We start from the raw sequence: 24,762 nt of genomic DNA on the forward strand, positions 1-24,762 counted from the left end.
AACAAAAGCCTTAAAGATGATGGGCTACAGCAGGAGAACACATAAAAAAAAATGGAAAAATGTTGCCTCTTCTGAAGAATCCCAATTTCTGCTGTGGCATGCAGATTGTACGGCCAAAATTTGAGGCACGCCACAGGGTGAGATGGAACCAGAGGTTTGTAGCATAAATGTGGTCAACAAATCTGTTAACCCCTTTTTCACATCAGTGCGACTTCAGGTGCGACATGTGATTTACAAATCACACCTGAAGTCATACCTAATGTGTTTCTATGGCACTGTGTTAATCAGTGTGATTTGAAGTAGCATGATTTCAAAAATATTTCCTACACTATTTTTTTCCGATTTCATTGCAATTTGCATTGACATCTGTTAAATGAAGTTGCAAGGCACAGTGAAATCGGAGGTACAAATTGCACTGATCTGCATCTTTGAAATCACACTACGTCAAGTGATTTCAAAGTTGCATTCAGTGTGAACCAGGGTTTAAAGTCAACATGGAGTAACCCCTGGTTCACACTGAAGGCAACTTTGAAATCTTCACTTCAACTAGTGCGATTTCAAAGTTGCAGATCAGTGCGATTTGTATCTCCAATTTCACTGTGGCTTGCAACTTCATTTAACAGAACTCAATGCAAGTCACAATGAAATCAGAAAAAAGTAGTTCAGAAACTATTTTTGAAATCTCACTACAAATCACACTGAATAAGACAATGCCATAGAAATACATTAGATGTGACTTCAGGTGTGATTTGTAAATCGCACATCGCACCTCAAGTTGCACCGGTGTGAACCAGGTCTAAAATCCCTAAAGAACATTCCAGCATCTTGTTGAATGCATACTACAAATTGCTATGGCTGCTCAGAAGTCAAAACAGTTACACTTTGGTATACCCAATAATGTGGCCACTACAAAATAAAGAGGCATTGAGCTCATATTTTGTTACATATTCTGGTGTATTATGAAACAGGCAGCATATGGACCTGTAAAAATCCTACTAATCCAATAAATACACCAATCATTACTTTTCTCAGATGATGCAGACGAACATTCCTGGTGTCTTTGCTGCAGGGGATGTTGTGACTTTCCCATTAGCTTTTCGCAATAACAAGAAAGTCAATGTACCTCACTGGCAGATGGCACATATGCAAGGTAACATTGTGATTTTATTAATGCAAAATTAATTATCATTATCATTGACATTTTTAATGAACACAACATAGCATATTTTATTGTTACTTCCCTGCAGAATATTTACTGTACATAAGCCAACAGAAAGGAAAAACAAATGCATAGGAACCTAACAGTAGTCAGACACATTCAACTGGACATGTTCTGCTATGTTGAAGGTGTTTCATTACTTATCCAAGCATGCTTCTCCAGTTCTGTAGGAGCTGCTTGATTGAGTAACAAAATGCATTCAATATTACAGAACAAGTTCAGTTGAATGTGTCTAACTACTAATAGCTATACCATGGCCTTGATAACTGATAACCTTCAAAAAATACAACACATGTGACAAAAGGACTGATGTACTTGAAAAAAATCACAGTATTATATAGGCTTGGTGTCCTACTTGACCTTAAAGGATATGTACACTTTAGGGCAAAATGCACTGCATCCATTTTGCTCCTATGCTCTGACCTAAAAAATACCCCCCCCATAGATGCATAATTACCTCAATACAACTGCCATGGGTTCCAGGATTGTTTACATCCAAAGTCCAGCAAGTCTCACTCCCCTGGCCACAATTGTGCATTACAGCTCCATAGACGTCTTTGAGGCTGTGTCCCCATGCTAGAGAAGAAGGGAGATGATGAGAGACAACCCCATGATAGTCTATGGGGCTGTAATGTGCAGGCACGACCAGAATATAAACGATCACAGGAGGCTTCAGTAGATAAGTTTAGCTAAGTATGCATCTATATAATGAGAGAATTATGAGAATATGACTATTATTTAACGTATTAATTATGTTTCTAATTCCTTTCCTTGCAAACCACATTTTTTGGGGACATAGGTCGCATAGCAGCACTGAACATGCTGGCTCAAGGCACTGAAATCAATACTATTCCATATCTATGGACAGCCATGTTTGGAAAGAGCATACGTTATGCAGGTAAAATAATCATTTACCTAATCTATTGTAAAGAAGAAACATATTGTATGTTAATCTGTAATATACATACAAGCCTCTGGGGCTTAATCATTAAGCACAAGATCGTGTGAACAAGTCCTGAATTCATGTCCTGGTGTTTTGTGTGTCCTATGGATCAATAAATACACACTATATTCATCTATCCTCCGGTGTGTGGATGACCCTTCTTCCTATTACTAAAGTTTTACCACACAGAAAGTGAGAGACAAATCTACAACAGGGACACAGGCAGGAACATAACTCTTTATTTCTGTCTGTATTGCTATTGGAGAATTCCCCTCCACTTCCAGTCTGGTAAAATAGTAACTGCAGAACTGGAAGTAAAAGGAGTCCCAGATAGCAGCAAAAACCAGAATTCTAACCCTTTCCCGTTCTATTCAAAAGATTTTGGCTTAGCATACACTTGTCTTTATGTATATATTATCTTTATATTATATTAACTGACTTTATATTGATGACTTTCCTTTTTTTTTTTAGGCAATGGGGAAGGTTTTGATGATGTTATCATTCAAGGGGACATTGAGGAATTAAAATTTGTGGCATTTTACACAAAGTAAGAATTGTGAAAATACAGTACCGTTTATATATTAAATATTGTATTTACTTATTTACTATAGTACATACCGCTTTGAACATAATATTGATTTTGGTAGATGAAAACCTCTCCTTCTAAAGCACAGGAATCCATTACATTTGGAGAATTTTATCTTGTGATGTTACTGTTCATTTCTGGCATAACCTAATTTTTATTTAAAGAGCCCATGAGAGACAGTGGAATTTGCCATTCTGTGACCGTAATATGAACAATGTCACAAAGACCAAAACTAAGGTAGTTCATGATTAGGAGGCATAATTATTACACTCAAGGTGAGGACTGTCATAAAAAATGGTTACCTTAACATGAAGTTAAAGTATACAACTTTGCAATTGTTGAGGCTTTAGTGTAGTTTTATAGTGTACATATTAGGACCTGTACATTATTCTAGCTGTGTTAACGATTTGGAATGTAGTACAGTAGGATTAGACATAACAGTAAGTTAAGTGGCTGTCTGCAAGACAAAAAGATGTGCAGAGGGAACATTGCAGAGTTTTCTTGCTTGAATGCTTGTTAAATTTGGATATACTCACTATATTTTTTATGCTAGGTCTAAAGAGGCTAAAGGTGCCCATAGAATTCAGAGTACAATAAGAATACAGGCATAATCAAACTGTCTTCAAATGTATTTTGGACCAACATGTAGCATAAACATAAATGCTCAACTCACCAAGCATCACCATTAAACCTGGGCAATTTAAAGTGAGCATAAGCTGACATGCATGAGCAGATGATTACCTAATGATCAGTAGATCTATATTTAGGCATTTGAATTTATATGTATATTGCTTTTTTCCTGTGAAAAATATACTTTGCCCCACTTCTCCTGCCTTTTCCTAATCTTTATTGGTCTATTAATGTAATTAACAACTGTGCTGACTAATAGGGAGATTCAAAAGGCGGAGCAAACCTGACTTTTACAATAAAAGTTGCAATTTTCAAAAACAAATTTAAAATTATTTTATTTCTGAGTCTAACAATCTATTTAGATTTTAGTAACTATATATATACCCCAACGTCTCTTAGCCTGCTAGACTTATTATTATTACTATACAAGATTTATATAGCGCCAACAGTTTGCTCAGCGCTTTACAATATAAAGGGAGACAATACAGCAACGATACAATGCAATACAAGAGGGTTAAGAGGGTCCTGCTTCTTGGAGCTTACAATCTAAAAGGGAGGGGCTGGTGGTACAAAAGGTAATAATTGTGGGGGATGAACTGATAGGAGGAATAGAAGATTCCGTTATTAGCTGAAGGCGGGATAGGCTTCCCTGAAGAGGTTTTCAGAGATCGTTTAAACGTGCGCAGAGTAGGCGATAGTCGAATAGATTGGGGTAGAGAGTTCCAGAGGATGGGGAGGCTCTGGAGAAGTCCTGGAGATGAACATGGGAGGAGGAGACAAAGGAGCTAGGGAGCAGGAGGTCACGCGAGCAGTGGAGAGGATGGTTTGGGTGATATTTGGAGCCCAGATTGGTGATGTAATTTGCGGCAGAGTTACAAATGGCTTTATATGTTATTGTTTTGAATTTTATTCATTGGGAAATGGGAAGCCAGTGGAGGGATTGGCAGAGAGGGGTGGAAAATATGGAATGGTTAGTAAGGTGGATGAGTCTGGAAGCAGCATTCATGATAGACTGAAGAGGGGATAGCCTGCAATTAGGTAGGCCAATGAGGAGGGAGTTACAATAGTCAGGGCGAGATATAACAAGGGAGTGAATAAGTTGCTTAGTGGTTTCAGAGGTTAAGAACAGGCATATCTTGGAGATGTTGTGGAGGTGAAGTCTACAAGATTTGGACAGCAATTGGATTTGGGGCTGAAAGGACAGATGGAAGTCTAGGATTACACCTAGTACCCTGGCATGAGGGGAGGGACTGATGGTTGTATTATTGATCTTGATGGAGAAGTCAGGGGAGGGGGCATGGGCTGGATGGAACAGTATGAGCTCCATTTTGGAAAGATTTAGTTTGAGGAAGTGGAGTGACATCAATCCTGATATGTCACTTAGGTCGGTAATGCGAGAGGAGACTGAAGGGGCGAGGTGAGGAGTAGAAAGATAGATTTGTGCGTCATCAGCATAGAGATGGTACTTAAAGCCATTGGAGTTTATTAAGTGACCAAGGGAGGAGGTGTAGGTGGAGAAGAGAAGGGGTCCAAGGACAGAACCTTGAGGGACCCCAGGGTGTTTGCTTGCAGTCCATCCAGTGTGCAGTAGAGTTCTTTGTTGTATATTCCTGCTGCTTGAGTTATCCTGCTTTAGTTAAACTGCTGTGTTCAACTGCTGCTTTGCACTTCAGCAGCAAATGCACTCACGCAGGAAAAATGCCCCCTGTCTGCGATTGAACCCCCCCATCTGTAACCTCCCCCATAAACTGGTCTAAATTTATAGGGAGATGATCAAATTCTTCTTCGCCCCAATTAGAAACTATTAAGGATCACATGAATTTGGGGGGAGGTTGGTCAAAACCAGATCAGTTGCACACACAGGCCAGGGTCATAAAAGATGGTTGATTCTCTGATCACAGAAAGGCAAAGGAGGTGAGAATCACTCACCACAAACAAAAATATATAGTACTAATTATCCTGAGATTTGCAGAGAGTCAGTGCTTAGCAGGGAGACAGTTTAAGGTAGAGATCACAGAACAGCATTTACCCCAAGTTTCAGAAAGTCAGTGCTTAGCAGGGAGACAGTTTAAAGTGGAGATCACAGAACAGCATTTACGCAGGAAAAATGCCTCCCATCTGCAACTGAACCCCCTGTCTGACCTCTGCTGGTTTCCACTGTTATCTTATATCTATGGGTACGTCTACATGCAAGTATCTATTTAAAGTTTCTATGCTCTGCCTGACTTAATTATTTTTTATGTCGATATACCTGATGCCTACTTTAACAGGTTTACTTGAATATTCACAAGTTCCAGGCATGCATCTGAGTCGCACTCACTTATGTCAAACACATGTATAAAGATATGCGTTATTTTACTATTTAGGAGATCCGTAAGGAGCATGTATCCCAATAGTCAGATGACATCCTTCGTAGATCAATTGAGGTAATATTTAGGAGCACTTACTGGAGGCTCCTGGGTAAAATAACTACTTTCTCTGGTTTCTTATTGGACTGGACAATAGAGTTAACAGCCTTGTTCAACAATAAGCACAATTCATTATTATTTGACATATTGTTGTTAAATGTATTTTTCTCAGAACAAAATGCCTTTTTAAAGTTTTATCTACATTTGCCTTTGAACCCACAAGCATTATAGATATACTCCCTTATCAGCTGTAGTGGTATATGATAGTACAATGTTACTTCTAGTGCCTGAACTTTGTGTCTGTTACTGTAGCTGAACCATTGAATTCACTCACATCACAAAATTGTAGGTTTAAAGGTCTCATCATGATTATGAGGACAACAAAGTAAAAGAGAACTCGATTTGTTGTTGTTAAATTAATGTGTGCCAATATATTACATGAAAATCAGAGCAAATACATAAATACTAATGTGACCACATAATTAAGCAATAAAATGCACAACACCAAGCAAAGCAGCAGATCTAGAAAATGCATATGCCATGCTGTCAGAGCAAAAAAGACAACATGTATATAATTGTATTGTAAGCCTGTTTAGAGAATGCTACATATAAAATCTAATATGTGCACTGTGAAACCTGTGGTACTATGTGCACTATGAATTTGTGGTTTTTAAATCTCATGTGGTTTTGTTCCTACATGATATACACTCGCAAAATTTTTCATCATGTTCAGATACAACCAAATGTATTAGAATAAATCATAAATTATTTAGGCACACCACAGTTTAACTGGTCTACTTTGGGGCATACATGCCTTAGCAAAACACATGCTTTATTAAATAGAGCCAATGCTCACATATCTGTGTGTGTCTGGGGCACTGTGAGGTTAGAATTTGGTTATCTTCTCATAATCCATGTACATAAGCATAAGCTTCATTTGTTTTTACCGCCGCCCTATAGTAGAACTACTGCTACAGGGTGGCAGGGCTGTGCAAAATCACACACACATATATATATATATATAAAATAAAATGGTATGCAGCGCAAAATAGTAAAGTAAACATCCGTATAACCAGAGTGATGGTAAATAGATAAGACGGTGAGAACCATCAATCAAACGTAAATAGTCCCAAATGTGCTAAAAAGATAAAGGTGAAAGATCGGCAATGCCACAGTGGTAATAAGTATATTAAAAATCCAGTCAGGCTTGTGGAAGAATCCGGTAAATTAATGCGCTTGCCACAAAGACATACAAACTGAGCGTTGTATGTATAATGGTGGACATCAGTGCCTGGTCAGCAAACAGGACTGCATCCGGTCACCATGTAAGACCCCCAGGAATGGTGGGAAACACTCTCCAGGGTCATCTCAGGTTTCGCCGGCAGGTCCAACGGAGTCCTCTCCCAATGGTACTCCTCCAAATCGCTCCACCTTGATGGGGCTCGCAAATAACGAGCCAAGGGCAAAATGGCAATAATGGTGAAGTATAAGGGGGAATATCCTCCTGCGCTTAGTATGGGTAAGTCCCTATCTACTAGCTGCAATCACTCAACCTCAACCAATAAGTAATAAATACCGTGCATTAAATAGTGAAGCGCTCCCAAATTATTTAAAAAACTAATATACCCTCATACCATAAATACCCACTGAACTTAAACTAATTGATATTAAAAGTGATAAAAAACATTATAAACTAAATCAATTAGTGGCAAAAATTCATAAACACTTCTCATATATACCAATATATTATTACCTCTTAATAGATCTGTGATAAAAAATACCAAATATAAAATTCATAATAAATACTCAAATAACAGTGATGGAAACGATTATCATAATAATACTAATTCATGAAAAATGTGACAAATCGTGATACTTGTGACAAACCTAAAAAATCAAAAAAATATATAGTGATTCTGCAATAAATTCTATAATACATATGGCTTGTGATAAACCCTATAACAAAAAATAAAAATAGAATAAAATAAAATAAATTGCTTCTTAAATCAGTGAAGAAAAAAATATATAAATAGACTCAGTGTTTCAGAATAAACTCAAATAGTCCATGCAAAAATGTGAAACACTCTGTGATCTTCACTTCTAGTGCTCAAGAAAGGAATCCTCCAACGGCAGCAATGCCTGCTCACCTCCCCTCCTCGACCCACACAGGGCCAAAAGGCAAAAGACTCTCCTTAAAGGCAATCCTTTCTCCAGACAACTCAGCCAGGAACCTCAGGACTTCCACTCCACCTCCTCGGGAGTACAGGGACTTCGGGGACTCAAGGTCAAGGTCAGCGCTGAGCAGGGAGATGAAGTCGGAGGGCATGGCCGCCCGGGCCAGCGAAGGAGGTGTGTAGAGACGCTTACCGAAGCGTCTCTACACACCTCCTGGCCAGGAAGGGAGGTAAATCCTCTGGAGGGCAAGTGGTTAAATCAATCTCATAATTTGCAAGCATAATTATATATTTTATAGGGGCACTACTCATTAATTATGCAGGATTAACTTAATGCTTAGTAGTGTTGCAAGGCGGTTTTACTGATATTTCCTCTTAAATCATTGCCATAAAATACAGATAGCTATTGGAGGGAACATTTAACATTTTTTGTTATGCAATATAAAATGCAGACTCACTGGATTTCTGGCAGAAGTAGCAAGAAACAAAATATGGCAAAAAGCATATATATTTTGAAGAGCTGAATCTAATATGTTTATTTTTATTTCACCTAGACACTTTAGGGGGCCTGACAACCTTTTGTCACCTCTCAGTCTCACTGGCTTAGTAATCCCTTTTGTAGATACAGTGTAAAAAACTTTAAAACGGGTTACAGGTTAATTCCAATTCCATACAAAAATAATAAAACCAGAATCGGGAACCACTGCCATAGTATTATGTAGATAATTAGACCGACTCACCAAAATTTAAAGGTGGTGTCCTCAAGACCAAGGAGATATATAGCACAAACACCAGCTTGTAGGTAAAGTACCCACAAGAAAGGAAGTGCCAAAGAGAAAAATCTGCGGCTTAGAAAAATATTTATTGAACACTATCAAAATATCAATTTGACAAGTATCCCTACACAAGAATAAAACACATTGACAACGTTGCCATATCATAAAAACACCCGCCCGGGCACTCAGACACACCTACCACTCACACTGGATTATGCATATCTTGAATAGGGGCTATGAAAACTCGAGACTCCTGGATGTATGCTAAATACAATATCATTTATTTGCTGTGTTGCTGCACATGATATTGTATTTAGCCACAGAGTGTTCTCTTTGGGACTTATTTTCTTGTGGGTCCTTTACCCACAAGCTGGTGTTTGTGCCAATTCCAATTTAATTGTGGAATGTTGTGCATTTTATAAAAAGAAAATAATACTCTAGGATTATTCATTTTCAGGCAGTAGCTCTTTTGTCCAGTATTTCAATAATGACTCTTCAGTTGGGATCTTCCTTTATTCTACGTGGTATCTCTATACACTTATCCTTTCAGAGATCTTATAACATGAAGGTGACATTATAACGTTTTATATTTCATTTAATTATTACTCTCATTTATGCATGCTAAATATGTAATTGCTATATTTTTTAGACTACAATAGGAACACCACTACTATTATTACTACTACTACTACTACTACTACTACTACTTTTACTACTACTACTTCTGTGCATAACTGAAACTGAAGATGGCCATACAGGGGAAGTAGACATTGAAAGACTGTTCACATTACCAGTCTTTCACACAAAAGAGATACATGTTCTATTTAAAAAGACCTAGTCCTGTATTTTCTGTTTAAAGGATTACACCTAAATATATATAGGGGTGTTTTATGGCAAAAAAGAATACATAGAAAGTGGAAGTGTTGGCCATAGAAATCAATCATATTTTACCTTTTTTTTTTTTAACTTGAACTTAGCATTGCTTCTTTGAATGCCATTGGAAACTGCTGCTTCTAAATATATATGCGATGATATATTCTACATATAGGACCCCATGTAGAAAGGGTAACTGTAATCACACAAAATATTAGTAACAAATGAAAAATGTGCTGTAGTCTATAAAATAAAGTAATTACAATGGGATAATTTTTGTACCTCTTACATATAAAGCACTATTTGCCTGTTTTTATTTATTTATAAGATTTACCTGAGGAATGATCAAATGGAGCAAAATTTTCTCCTCTTTATGTATGTTTTTATCTATCGATATGTAACCTTAGATAATAAAAACAGTAAAGTTAAGTGGAGGGGTTTGCTGCTGGGTAAATAGAATAAGGCACCACTTATGAAGGTAAGGATGAGCATATTTTTCAGTTAAAATGTACAATAATTTAAAGTAAGAATCATGAAATCGCTTTTTTTTTGGTTAGTTATTTAAGTTAAAATGTTTTCAGGTATTAAATGTCTATACATTATAAATAATAAAATGTTTCCAAGTATTAAATGTCTGTCACATGTTCTGTCCCCCTTTGTAATGTACAGCGCTGAGCGAACTATCGGCGCTATATAAATACTGTATAATAATAATAAATAATAATAATATACATCAACTTAAATAATTAACCTTAAAACCAAGAACAGCATAATAGATAATGATAATAAAACCTAATTCTAGCTGTCTGTCTGCATTTTAACCAGAAAAGCAGTTTATTTTGGTAAATCGAACTTTCAAAAATCTTGAGTGCACAACAGATATTTGATTTATGTCAAAATAAAATCTGGCTGGATGACATTTTGACTACTTTGTTTTATTACTGCAGGTATCTTAAGAGGGGTTCTGAAACAGGAATGGTTTACCTGTGTCTCAATAACCCTTTGGTTTCTAAAGATTGGAGAGTCTAAAAAATAGAAACAGAAGACTACCAGATACTAGTAGATGTAGAAAAGTAAAAATAATTGAAAGCAATTGTGTGCATAGCATCTTACTAAATCCATCACAGCCCTAGAACAGGCACCTAGGGGTTGATTTACTAAAGGCAAATAGGTTGTTCACTTTGTAAAAAAATGTTCACTTCACAAAGGAATTTTCCCTTAGCTTAGTATGTGGTGAAAATGTACTTTCCGAATAATACCCAATCACATGCAAAGTAACTAACATTTTATATAAAAATATTTTTGCTAGCACATAATGGAGGAAAGGAGATCTTCACCCCATTCAATAAGCTGAGGGAAACCTCCCTGAAAAAGTGAACAGCCTATTTGCCTTTAGTAATTCAACTGTTTCATATTCATGTGAATAAATGCTGAAACCTGACTATTTGCTGTGGAAAACTCTTCTTTTCCACATTTGTTGTTCTTCTGTAGTAGTATTACTCAACAGATGAGAGGCAGACAGCTCTGACAGACAACAGTCCTACAAATCCCAAGGATTTGGGGACAAATAGCAGCTAACAGGGCAGTGCTTAATAGGGGTGGGTTTCAAAGTTCACTAGAATCCTAGTATCCCCCTTCCTAGCACTCAGAAGCTGTAAACGGCTTTTTGGGGGACCTCCTAAGTCACTAATCACTTTCTTGGAGATCATATAGTGCTTAGTGCCACTGCTCTAGCACTAGGCTAATATTTGACTAGTAAAGAGTATGCAACTTCATTAGAGGTAACAGTTCATGACTGAATTTGAGCACAAATCTGAATATTCCGTCCTAAGTTATCAAAATGGCTTACCTACAGCTTGTGTGTCAGGTGTCAGATGTAACTTGAAGTCTGACATTTCTTCCCATGTTAGCTGCAAGACCTCACACATTCTGTTCCAGCTGACTGTCTTCTGCTCATCTATTTCCTTCTATTCCTAGGATTTACAATGGGTCACAGTGATGAAACAATCATGAAAAAAAAACTTGTTAAGATGCATCTACTAAACATGACTGTTTTGTATGTATTTCTTAATTTTCTAGAAATGATGAAGTCATTGCTGTAGCCAGTATGAATTATGATCCAATAGTTTCCAAAGTGGCAGAAGTCATGGCATCTGGAAAATCTATTCGCAAGCGTGATGTTGAGTAAGTAGGGAATAAATACATTGGAATGGTTGAAAATTTTATTTATTGAGAAGTTGGACTATATGGTAATTATAGAGTAAAAATTATGTACTGAAGTTCTTTAAAGCTCAAATATGTTTTCCACTACTTTCCCATTTGAAGCACCCCCTGCTGCCTATTTTTAAAATTTTCTTTGTATACATACTTAAAAAAAAACCTTTTCCGTCTGGGAGTGTGAAGTTATGGGTCTTATTTTTCCACTAAATTCTCTGAAGGTGCGGGTCCTGAATGCTGCCACATTTCCTACTGCATTCTTCTGTGATCCCAGAGTGCCTTGACGACATACCCTGAGAGTATAGGTCCTTATTTCTCTTAGCTAGCAGAGAATGGGTTGAATGATGCTGGGCATCAATCAGTCTGGAAGAGAATCAATTCTGGATGACTGGACGGTTGAGTCTGTGAAGGACAGTGTCCTAGATAAGGTAAGTATTTTAACCTCAGTGGGGCACTATCTTGTTTTTTTTTTTTTATGTAACTAGCAATTGGTCTTTAAGAACATTTGTGGGGAAAAGTACAAGAAAAAGTAAGCATAGTTGCCTAAGTCATAGTTACATAGTAAGTCTAGTTGAAAAAAGATACATCCAGTTCAACTCACAGCACTTAATGAAGAGATTTTTCTTTTCTGCATACCTATATCTCAGATGTGAACTTTGCCTGGAGTACATTCCTGTCCAATAGCTGGAGAAACTACCCACGAATGTGGACAGGAAGTTACCGGAAGAGCTTCTATAGATGTCCCTGGTGAATGGCAGTGGCATGTAGGCCAGTTTTCACATGTTCCCTCTTTGTTTATATCTAGAAATTTAGGAAGAGTTTATTTAAATTTTTTTTTGTGAAAATACTGTACATGCTCCTACTCACTGTCATAAATAAATGTCATTCTGGAGTCTTACAATTTGAGATTGTTGGAGTACTGTAGAGTACATTACACCTCTTCTGCTCTCACCCCCATAGACAGATGTAAAGGGGGAGATTTACTAAAACTAGAGCACTCAGAATCTGGTGCAGCTGTGCATAGTAGCCAAGCAGCTTCTAACTTCTGCCTGTTAAATTAAAGCGGAGCTCCACCCAAAAAGGGAAGTTCCGCATTAATGCTTTGTCCCCCGCTCCCTATTAAGGATTGGCACCTTTGGGGAGCGGGTACCCAAATTTGACAGGTACCCACTCCCACTTCTGCTGCGATCACCTAGGCGATTGGAAGTGGAAGTTATCCTCCCCCCTCTCTCCAAGTAGTCTTCTGGGACACGTGACAGGTCACAGAAGACTATTCACAAAGGAGGCATTTCTCGCCCATATGAAGTGGGCACCCGGCTGTGAAGCCACAAGCTGTCACAAGCAGGTACTCACACTAAAGATGCTGGCGCCAGGGAGAGAAGACGGCTGGTGAAACCAGCAGATGTGAGGACACTGCTGGACCGAGGGACAGGTAAGTGGCTGTATTTTGAAAGTCAGCAGCTACAGTTTTTGTAGCTGCTGACTTTTATTTATTTATTTTTTGCTGGAACTCTGCTTTAAGCTTTGCTAATAAAACCTGGAAACTGATTGGTTTCTATGCAGAGTTGCACCTTAGTTTGCACTCTCCAGTGTTATTAAATAAGCCCCAAAGTGAAGCTGCAAATTCCCATCCCTAGAAGAGTCTCTGTGTCTACTATGTGAATGTGTACACTAAGAGGGCAAATCCATCTGAATATTATGGTTGAACTGGATGGACTTTTGTCTTTTTTCAGCCAGAGTAACTATGTAACTATGTAATGAGCACCAGGAAAACTCCCATTATTCTTTTTCTATGTATAAAAAGTAATTTATAAAAATTCTTCTTTTATTGCTTCCCTCAACTAAAGGATGTTTATTCGTCATGGCAAGTATGTTCATTATTGCTTCCTTTTATACCACATATTCTTTTATTTTTGTCATTACTGTTAGAACATCCTTAATGCTTTGTCTGAGGAAGTTTGTCTGAAAACAAGCTTGATGAGTTCCTTAAAAAGGAAGGGGAGGAAAATATGATCATTTAAGGGAACTTGTGACAAGGCATCTTATGTTGGGTTCTTGGGACCAACCTCTGTGGATACATCTTATGATATGAAAAGGATGGGAATTGAAATTTGAGGGGCGTTCAAGTCAAACCAGGACTTTTGAGTTTATATAATAAAAGAACAAAATTCAAGGAGTGGAAACGGCATTTATTTTTTTATATACTCCCCTGCTACATTTATACACCAGAATGTGCATTAACTAATGCTTGGAAAGATTTTTCAGTATGCCTGAACCATCCTAGGACAGCCTGCTTCATTTTGTCATCATTGAGTTCACTGTTCCCACAGAAAGATTTGTCTGTTGTGCCATTTCACAACAGGTTATGCATCAATTGCTGCCTTGAATGTTCACAGGAAATGGAATGACTGCTGTGGGCTGGGAACTACCATGGCCGGGATCATCACTGATGGGTGTACGGCCATCTTTGAAATGTTTCCACTATTCAAATGTCTTATTGCAGCTGAACATCTCATCAGCATACTGTGCTTGAAGTCTTCTGTAGATATTCGGTTGTTTTATGCCTTCATTCACAAGAAACTCCATCACCACACGCTGTTCCATACACACACTAACACCGTCGTCTGTTATAATGATTAACAGTCTCTGTACTGGCCCATGACAGGTGCGCTGCCTATCAGTACTTGCCACTTACTACTACATGGAGTACCGCCATGCTAGCATCCCTTTGTATACCTGCAAAATTAAAAGTCCCAGTTTGACTTGAACACCCCTTGTGTGTCTGTTAGGTTACTCATTTATCCATTTCTAGATATACCTGAGAGCAGATTATTACATTCACCTGGACCTGTTCTGTAATGTTGAAGATGTTTTGCTACTCATTCAAGTAGCTTCCTAAGTTCTTATGAGTGTTGGGAAGACACCCCAGCATTTACATTCTTATTTTCATTAGACCTAAAGAACCTACTTGGATGAGTAGTGAAACGTATTTAACATACCGATTCCACTTGAATTGGTTGAATTACTATTAGGAATTTAATTGATAAATACATCCAGTAAAAGTTGTACCACACCAACACACTCCTGATTTCTTTAAACAAAGCTCTTTTCCCACCCAGAGCAAAAAACAATGGGAACTTATAACATAAGGGTATATAAATGGCATTGCTTTACTCACAGTCCAAAAAAAACAGGTCATTTATTCCTTCCTTTAATCAAGTGGGTAGAGCCATACAGACGATTTTTATCTTCTCCTGGACTAACTATGCTTCCAGAACCAGTTAATTGAAGCCCACCTAACCATAATCTGATTAAATTTGTTTGTCCCCAAGCCTTATAATTCATAGAAGACATGGTTTCCATGTGCTGCATTGATGATCACTAAGCCTGAAACAATGTTATACGGTGTGGAATTATATCAGGCTGTATGTGGTAAACCAGCGTTAATGAATGCATCCTTGTTTTTAGGATTGAAAGGGAAGCAATGTCATGTAAATATCTTCTGTTTAGGAAGGATTTACTGTGGTCATCATTGTTTTTAATTTTAGGGTCATGATGCAAAAGAAGTGCACTACAATCAATTGCTGTAACATAATAAATAGTACAGCAATTCTATTCAACATAAGGTTACCAACTGAAGGCCTTTAACAGATTTATAAATGTCAAATTTGTTTATAGGCGATCAGGTACATGGTCTGAACATGGTTGTAAATCAAGAATGTACAGTGACAGTTTCAATGTGAGAACATATATGTAATAGGGAAACAATTGTTTTGCAATGGCCTCGAAATTAAAATGTTACAAAACCCACAAGAGTAAAATCACCCTGTATATGCAGTTAAGCATGCTTGTTATACTCACTGTGGAACCTAAGGCGTTAGTCCTCTGCACTGTGTAAAAATGATGTTTGATCCTGACTTCTCTGATCCTCCCCTTTTTCCAGTGTTCCCCTCTTATCTCCTGATAAGACATGTGTGGAGACACTCTGCACATGCTCAGTTTGGTGTGTATTGAGAGAGGTTTGTTTTTACTGGAAGAGTGCATGTGATCATCACAGGGCCAATCTGCACTGTCCAGACAGAGGTCAGGGGTTCTGCATCCTCCTATAGCAGAAAGAAAACTCCTCTTACAAGCTTTAACCAGTGCTCTGCTGAACACTGATAGAAGTCACAAGCCTGCTGTAACTGCTGATGAGAAAAGTTATTTTGCAGTTTACCCACATGGAAGAAAAATATTTTTTAAATATATATTAAAAATATTCTCCCCAAATATATTGACATATATTTGAAATACTACAATTCAATATATACAATATATTAATATTTTATATATTACAAAATATATGAAAAATATTTTTAAAAATATATATTTTTTAAATGTACTCTTCAAATTTTGTTTAACATTAAAAAAGTAATTTTAACATATATTTTGTAATATATCTGTAAATGCATTCCAAAAATGTAGCTGAAATTTATTTTTAAAGACATACAGTATATATGAATATGTATTTTTAAAAATATTTTTCATATATTTTGTAATATATAAAAAAGCATTTCAACATACAGTATATATATATATATATATATATATATTGAAATATATTTTGAAATATATTGAAATATTTTGAATAAGGTCACAATTGCAGTATTTCAAATATATGTCAACATATTTGGGAAGAATTTTTTAAAATATATTTTTCTTCCATGTGGGTATATTTACTAAATTAATTGTATTTCCATGTTCTATGTACTGTGGGAGACCAGATACAGTGAATGCAGGGTCCTGGGTTTAGTAACACTTTAAGCTAGCCATACAGGGACGCAATTTCGGCTGATTCTTGTTGAATCGGCTGAAATCTTACTATTCGAGTGTAAAATTCTCGACCGAATGGTGACTGCATTCTACGAGATGTAGTCACTGTTCAGGTATTCAGGAAGCCATGGGTGCTGTGGTTCTGAATACAATAGTTGACAGTAGAGATTCCTCCATCCACGCTGTTTAGCATGGATGGAGGAGTCTATTCATTTTCTCTCGTTATGCTCACAGATGGAACAAGAGAAATCTGAAAGTGTATGGGCTAACTTTAGCTTCTGGATGCTCCTACCAGAAATAATGCTTCTAGGATGCCTAGACAAAAAACATAATGCATAGTCAGGGGCGGACTGACAACTCATGGGGCCCCCGGGCAATAGGGGATCATGGGGCCCCTGTGTCCTTGCCCAAACTCAAAAAAGCCTATGAAAAAGGTACCAGGGGCATCTCATGGGGCCCCCTACTGACCCCAGGCCCGAGTTTCCAAATGGTCAGTCCGCCCCTGTGCATAGTGTTCATGTTCACAAGTCACAAATCCAATTTTAACTTTATTTCTTCAACTATTAGGCTTAATATTATTGTAATGAATTGTAACACAAACACACACATATATGCAGTATATATATATATATATATATATATATATATATTCCTATATAGAATAATTATCTGAGTGTCATTTGGTAAAAAGGGGATTAATATTAATATATAATATGATAATTCCACCACATTTTTTTCTCTTATAGAACTGGCGACATTTCCTGGCTCACAGGGAAGGGCTCATAGCCAATTGAGACTGGCACATTATTAAGAAGATAATGACAATAATGCATGCAGAATGGTGAAATGCTTAACTTATAAGGTCTTGCTGACAATGAGAACCCTGTTTGGCTTTTATATACTTCTTGATGAACTCTAAATCAAAAAAGTGTGCTTCTTTCTGAAAGACACTGATGAGAAGTAGAGCCCGGAGTTCTTCAAGCTACAAAGGATTAAAAATGATGCTGCAAATCTCATTTTCCTTTTGATTCATCGAACTTGCTTGAATGCTGAAGCATCACATTTTTGAGAACACTGATTCATTTTACTATGTGAAATGAATAACATGACCTTGAACTGAAGCATATTTCCACTTTTATTCTCTACATCTCATGGAACAATTTTTTTAACTTCAAAAAATGAGCCATTCAACATTCAAACATCCTGACATTTTCTTTCTTTTTTTTTACTAATTTGTGTCAATCATTAGGATCAGAGTTTACAACCTGATTTACTGAAAGGTGTATGAATTGCACTTATTTTAATTTTTTTAAAATCTGTATTGTTAATTGTTCAAGAATGATGCTGCTCTTTGTTAGATACTTCAGGTCTGCAATTTAAGCCATTGTAAAAAGGTAAATTATACCAGTATCTTTTACGTGAAATGAACAAGGAAATGTAGCTTGGATCCCCTACCTGAATTTAAAGTGTATCCCTAGATAAAATGTGTGGGGAAATCCCTTTTTAGTTGTTACCAAACAGATTTTCCCATTAGAAGATTCACACCCACCACTTGATCTGGCGCCAGCCCTAAAATTTTAAATTTTCCATGACTTTCTATCCTGGTGAAAGCAGTCACCAAGACTAATAGAGACAGCAAGGTTGATTTACTAAAGGAGTTTAAGCTAGTCACTTAGCTATGTAAATTTTCACTTAGCTTAGTAAATATGTCTGAACATTCACTTTTCAAAGAATATCCAATCATCCAACTAAATATAAAAAAAACAGTATTTTTTGTTTGCATAGTGTTGGAGGGTTAAATTCAGCATAGCTGTACCTCATTCATTAAGCTAAGTGAACATTCCCTTGCAAAATGTACTGTGTTAAGTGTACAGCCTATTTTTTTTATTAGTAAATCAACCGCATCTTACAAGTGGCAGCAATAAAAAGCATAACTTTTTCCCTACTCTAGCCAAAACAATGCAAAATGTGACTATTTTTCTGCTAAATCTTAGCATGCTCCTAGAAATGATGTAGTCTGCATATAAAACTTTTTCCTTTTATAGAGTTATAATTTTGGCGCATGTTTGTGGGCAGTCTGTCTGCCTCTGCTGTGTGCTCTTTCAGTAATATCTGAGGTGGCGGGAGGCATCTTAGTAGGAGCATTTATAGGGGATTATTGGTTGCTCCAATAATCCAGTTTCTCTAAGATGTATTCAGATGGATTTTTCAAGAAACCCAAACAGAAATTGTTAAGCACTCTCTAAATCAGCCTTTCTCAACCTGGGATCTGTGGAACCCTAGGTTTCCTCCAGACGTTTCTAAAGGTTCATTGAGAAACTTCTGCCTCTCAAATAGTGTCTCAATAACCCCAATGTTCTTTTAGCTATCTGTAAGGAGGGAATTCCTCCCAATGTCTACATATGTAAGGAGCATTCTTTCCAGTGACCATCACACTCATGTACAGTGAGCGATAGATATAATAATTATTAGAAGGGGTTCCATGAGCACAAAAATTTATTTTATTTTAAGGGTTCCTCCATGTTACAAATGTTTGGCCACTTGCCAACCAGGAACAACTCTTGAAGCTTTGACCTCATTCACATAGGCACCGAAATCCATAGTCCGCAAATGGGCTGTGTGGTTATACAGCTTGAGCTGCTAGGTCCAGCCCATTCATGGACTGCAGGTCTCAGCGTCCGTGTGAATGAAGCCTAAGATTAATGATCCTCTTTTTGTAAGTCCTAAATGCTGGCTTGCTTGGTTGCTTGTTAGTAGATGTACAGAATGTAGCTCTGTACCACTACTTTTTGTGCATGCACCTTAAAGTGGATATATTCATAGAAATGAAAGAGAACAAGAAATAAAATAACCAAATTATATTATAATGCAATGAATGCAATGTTTCTACTAGTTAGAGTATATCACACAGTAATTTATAAAGTCCAAATATATTTTTGCAATATATATTAAAAATTGTTAATAGTATTTTCTTTAAAAAAAAGACCCCTATGTTGTATACAGATCACAGTTAAATTCAAAATTATACAGTTGCCAAAGTTTTATTTTTTTTCTAATATTAGTTTTAATTATAGAGGGTGTATCTAATGATTATGTTTTATAAGGAATTAAGTTTGGAAACCAATAACATGTATATATGTATGACAGAAATGGGACAACAAACTGTGAAAGAAAGCTGATTATTTTAGTCAGTTTTTGTAAAAAGCTATAAAATATTCATTATGGAGTTTGTACAAAGATGAGAGATTTCAAGAATAAATAAGTGGCCTCTAAAGAAGTAGTATGTTGCTGTATGAAGAAACTTTAAAGATGAACTCCAGGTAAACCGTTAAATCCACAGATTGAATGCATATGATTTACCTAACAAAGTATTTTTTTTATATCTTTTATACATTTTTTTCCAATACAAAAAGAGCATCTAATGCACACAAAAATAAAAAGAACTTCACCAATACATAAATTCCATTTGCATTGTCTTACCCCTGCCCCACCCTTCCTACCCCCTCCAATTCCCCCAGTCCATACTGGAATCCTAGTTTCTATCCTTCTCATGATTATCTGTATCCCTTCCCTCCCATCTCCTTCTCTCTGTCGGGTACTCCATTAAGACTCCCTCTGATATTCTTCCACCTGTATTCCCACCAGTTCCAGATATATTTTAGATGTTTTGAAAATTAACCAGCTACTACTCTACGTTTTCCTAAATTTTTCTATTCTCTTCTCAGTATGACACAACTCCTCCATCCTGTAGATATTTTCCACTCTGTTAACCGAGTCATTTATTCTTGGTGGGTCTGGGGCAAGCCAAAATTTGGGAATCAAGCTCTTAACCGCACTGCTTAGATGATAACGTACCCTGTTCTTATGCAAATTTACTAAAGGTTTATATGTATAAAATAAACATGTCCACAGGCCTCTCTGTACAGTAATCCCACATATTTCCTGAATATATTGTAATATACCCTTCCAGTAATCCTGTATTTTCGGGTAATGCCACCATAGGTGTACCATTGTTCCCTTTTCCCCACTTCCTCTCCAACATAAAGTTCACCTTTACGTTTCACACATCTTCTTGTTGTTTATGTGCCTTACTCGGTAATATACCATCTAGTCAAACATTTATAATTCATTTCAACTATGCTCATATTCATCACCTCATGTGTTAATTAGTATATTTTATTCTTTTGTTGCTCGTTCAGTTTTGTTGCAATCTCCTATTCCCATTTTTCCAAGAACTCAGGAGGATCAGTACCCTCCATATCCATAAGAATCTTAGAAATCCTGGAGGTGTCTTGTTAAGGAACTATAGTTACATTCAACAGTTTTTCAAATGGATACAGATCCTCCGACGTCCTCAGTGGTTGTGGGAACATTGAAAAAAAATTACCTGATTGGCCATACCGCAACTCATCTAATGTGAAAAATATTTTTTTTTTCTTTAAGTCAGAAAAATGCAATTTCCCCTTATTCAGTATATCTTTCAAACGTGCATTCTGATCTTTAATCCATTTCTCAGAAATAATATCCTTCCCTGGGGGGGAAATACTCTGTTCCCACCAAGGAAATCATAATCATTCCATTTGCTTATACATTCTATCCCAAACACAAAACTTTCTTTGTCAGTGGACTAATATTCACATCTAATGTGCGGAATTTATGTGGTACCCAAACCATCTTCCCTAACTGTGCCTTCGTCAGAATCCCTTCCATATTCACCCAACCTTTCCCTAGTGAATGAAATATCCAGTCTATTATTTGTGATATCACCTCTTGATAATATTTCTTAACATTTGGCATACCCAAACCCCCATTCCCTTTTTCCCTACACAATACCTCACACCTAATTCTCAGTTTCTTATTTGCCCAGATAAACTTAAGTATCATCTTCTTTATTATCCCGAAGAAAGATCCTGGTAGATGTACTGGGAGCAAGTGAAACTTATACAGGATTTTTGGTACTATCACCATCTTTACCAGGTTTATACGACCTATCCAGGAAGTGCCACCCTTTGACAATCTCCCCAGCTCCTCTTTTATTTTGTTTACTAATAGGATATGATTTTCTTGGTACAGGGCTTTTATTTAAGGAGTTAGTTTTATTCTCAAGTAGCCTATTTCCTTTTCCCTCCAAGTAAATGGAAAGTCTTTTTGTAGACTCGGCTTCTCAACTTTTGGTATATTGATGTTTAAGATTTGTGACTTTAAAGGGTTTATTTTCAGATTTGATAGCTCACCATACTGTTTTAATAGGCTCATTAAATTAGGCAATGTTATTCTAGGATTTACAATATAGAACAACATGTCGTCTGTGTATACTGCCACCATATGCTCCACTTCCCCTATCTTTATTCCTGCTATGTCTACACATTTTCTTACCCTCTCCAGGACAGGTTCCAGGGATAAAACAAATAATAAAGGAGAAAGTGGGCATCCTTGTCTGGTTCCATTATACATTTTAAAGAATTGAGAGAGGGATCCGTTGACCTTAACTGCCACAGATGGAACTCTATAAAGCCCTTTTATCCACTTTAACATTTTAGGCCCTCCTAAGACCTCTAGCGTATTAATCATGAAACCCCAGTTAAACCTGTTAAAAGCCTTTTCAGCATCAATTGACAGGAATGATGTCGGCAGTTTCTCTCTTTTTACTCTTTGTAGGAGCAGCAATGATCTCAGCCCATTGCCCCTACCTTCTCTTCCCGGAATGAATCCTACCTGATCCAGGTGTATCCACTCCGGCATCAACTCCTTCAGTCTGGTTGCCAATACCTTAGTGTACAATTTGGTGTCAGTGTTTAGTAGGGATATGGGTCTGTAACTGGCACACCGTGTGCTATATTTCCCTTCTTTAAGTATAATCGTTTCATGTGCCTGCAATGGCTCCTCCCTTATTTCCAGCCCCTCCCCTATTGCATTCATATAAACACACATTTTAGGGACTAGGAGATCTCTAACTTTTTTTATAATAACCCACAGTATATCCGTCCGGGCCAGGGCTCTTTCCTTTAGCCGTATTTTTTATGACCAAGGTGATTTCCTCCAGGGTATTAGGTCTCTCTAGGGCCTCTTCATTTTTCTTCTGCTATTCTTGGCAACTCCACTTCATTTAAATATTTCTGTCTATTTTTCTTCTTTTCCTCCTCCGTTTCTTTTTGGTTTCTGGGGCTCACATCGTATAGCCAGCTATAATATTTTTGGAACCTATTAATGATATCAGTGGGGGCGTACACCATTTCTTCTTTGTCATCTTTAATTTTTTTCTATAAAGTTTTTGGATTTCTTTTCCTTTAGTTTCTTCATCAAGTATTTCCCAGGTCTATTCCCCCACTGATATCTTTCTTTTGAGACCCTGTTGAATATCCTTCTCGACTCCTGTTCCATAAGATCTTTTAATTATTCTCTCTTAATAATTATCTTCTGATATATGTCTGTACCTGTCTTCTTTTTGTGTGACTGTTTTAACTTGTAGAGCTCCTCCATCCCCGTCTTTATTTTTTTCCCTCGTTCTCTCTTCTTTTCTGCTCCCATCAAAATCAATATTCCTCTGATATATGCTTTAGGTGCCTCCCAGATTGTGGCCACCGACACCTCCTCAGTCTCACTGAGCTCAAAAATTTGCTCAATTTCCTGCCGTAACCTTTTTTCTAATTCAGAATCCTGTCTAAGCATCTCATTTAATCTCCACATAGTTATTTTATCATTATCCTCTCCTACCCGTAGTCTGATTGTGACAGAAGCATGATCAGAAATATACGTAACCTCTATGTTGGCACTAACCAATGACTCCAATTGTCTATGTTCGATCATTATATAACCTAGTCGTGAATACGATCCATGTACCGGGGAGAAGAAGGTGTAATCTCTTTCTCTTGGATGTTTTACTCGGTAAATTGACACTGATATAATAATCTCTTCAATAATTTTGCATTTCTTACCCTCCTCTCTCTGCGTACAAGATGACACATCTAGCTGAGGGTCCAAACACAGATTTAAATCTCCAGCCACAACCAAACTACCCTTTTTAAATTTAGAAAGTTTCCTTAACACACCCTCCAAAAATGTTACTGGATTTTTATTCGGGCAATAGATATTGACTAGTGTATATTCAAATCCTTGTAATTTTCCCCTCAGAAATAGAAATCAGCCCTCTGGGTCCTCCATTCTTCCCTCCAGGATAAAACTCACATTTTTTGAAAACCCAATTGCTACCCCTTTAGTCCTTTTAACTGGAGAGTCTGCATAGTACTATGTTGCGTACTACTTTGTGTATAACTTAACATTTGTATCGTGGGTTATACAGTGGGGCAAAAAAGTATTTAGTCAGCCACCAATTGTGCCCAGGACGACTGATCCATGTACAGGACAGAATGAATGGGGCCATGTATCGTGAGATTTTGAGTGCAAACCTCCTTCCATCAGCAAGGGCATTAAAGATGAAACGTGGCTGGGTCTTCCAACATGACAATGATCCCAAACATACCGCCTGGGCAACGAAGGAGTGGCTTCGTAAGAAGCATTTCAAGGTCCTGGAGTGGCCTAGCCAGTCTCCGGATCTCAACCCCATAAAAAACCTTTGGAGGGAGTTGAAAGTCCATGTTGCCCAGTGACAGCCCCAAAACATCACTGCTCTAGAGGAGATCTGCATGGAGGAATGGGCCAACATACCAGCAACAGTGTGTGCCAACCTTGTGAAGACTTACAGGAAACATTTGACCTCTATCATTGCCAACAAAGGATAAATTACAAAGTATTGAGATGAACTTTTGATATTGACCAAATATTTATTTTCCACCATAATTTGCAAATAAATTCTTTCCAAATCAGCCAATGTGATTGTCTGGATGTTTTTTCTCATTTTGTCTCTCATAGTTGAGGTCTACCTATGATGCCGATTACAGGCCTCTCTCATCTTTTTAAGTGGGAGAACTTGCACAATTGGTGGCCGACTAAATACTTTTTTGCCCCACTGTATATATATATATATATATATATTGGCTACATCTTTTTACACCTACATATTGCCCTGGAATCTGTTGTGAAATATTACCACTAGCGATTCCTAGTATGGGGTGAGACTCAGAACATGCACACCGACCCCAATCCTTAGCTCCTACCATCCACATC

At 37.2% G+C, this 24,762-nt stretch overlaps 1 protein-coding gene across 4 annotated transcripts in view; it reads left to right on the plus strand.

Annotated features, from left to right (window-relative positions):
- The window catches only part of AIFM3 (AIF family member 3), a 93,778-nt gene extending 69,317 nt beyond the window's left edge, over positions 1-24,461 (plus strand). The window contains exons 16-22 of one of the 4 annotated variants that reach the window (XM_089677645.1): positions 1,033-1,150; positions 2,019-2,117; positions 2,634-2,709; positions 5,745-5,804; positions 11,689-11,793; positions 13,674-13,694; positions 17,385-24,461. In XM_089677645.1, coding sequence (XP_089533771.1) covers positions 1,033-1,150; positions 2,019-2,117; positions 2,634-2,709; positions 5,745-5,804; positions 11,689-11,793; positions 13,674-13,694; positions 17,385-17,424 — 519 coding nt within the window. In that variant the 3' untranslated portion in view covers positions 17,425-24,461. The remainder of the gene's footprint in view (positions 1-1,032; positions 1,151-2,018; positions 2,118-2,633; positions 2,710-5,744; positions 5,805-11,688; positions 11,794-13,673; positions 13,695-17,384) is intronic. The other 3 variants (XM_089677651.1, XM_089677658.1, XM_089677665.1) reach the window with 3 other exon arrangements.
- The last annotated feature ends 301 nt before the right edge of the window (positions 24,462-24,762 follow it).

The sequence above is a fragment of the Staurois parvus genome, unplaced genomic scaffold (genome assembly GCF_062004578.1).
Source record: "Staurois parvus isolate SC_StPar_1 unplaced genomic scaffold, SC_StPar_1.0 ptg000014l, whole genome shotgun sequence".
Taxonomy (NCBI): Eukaryota; Metazoa; Chordata; class Amphibia; order Anura; family Ranidae; genus Staurois; species Staurois parvus.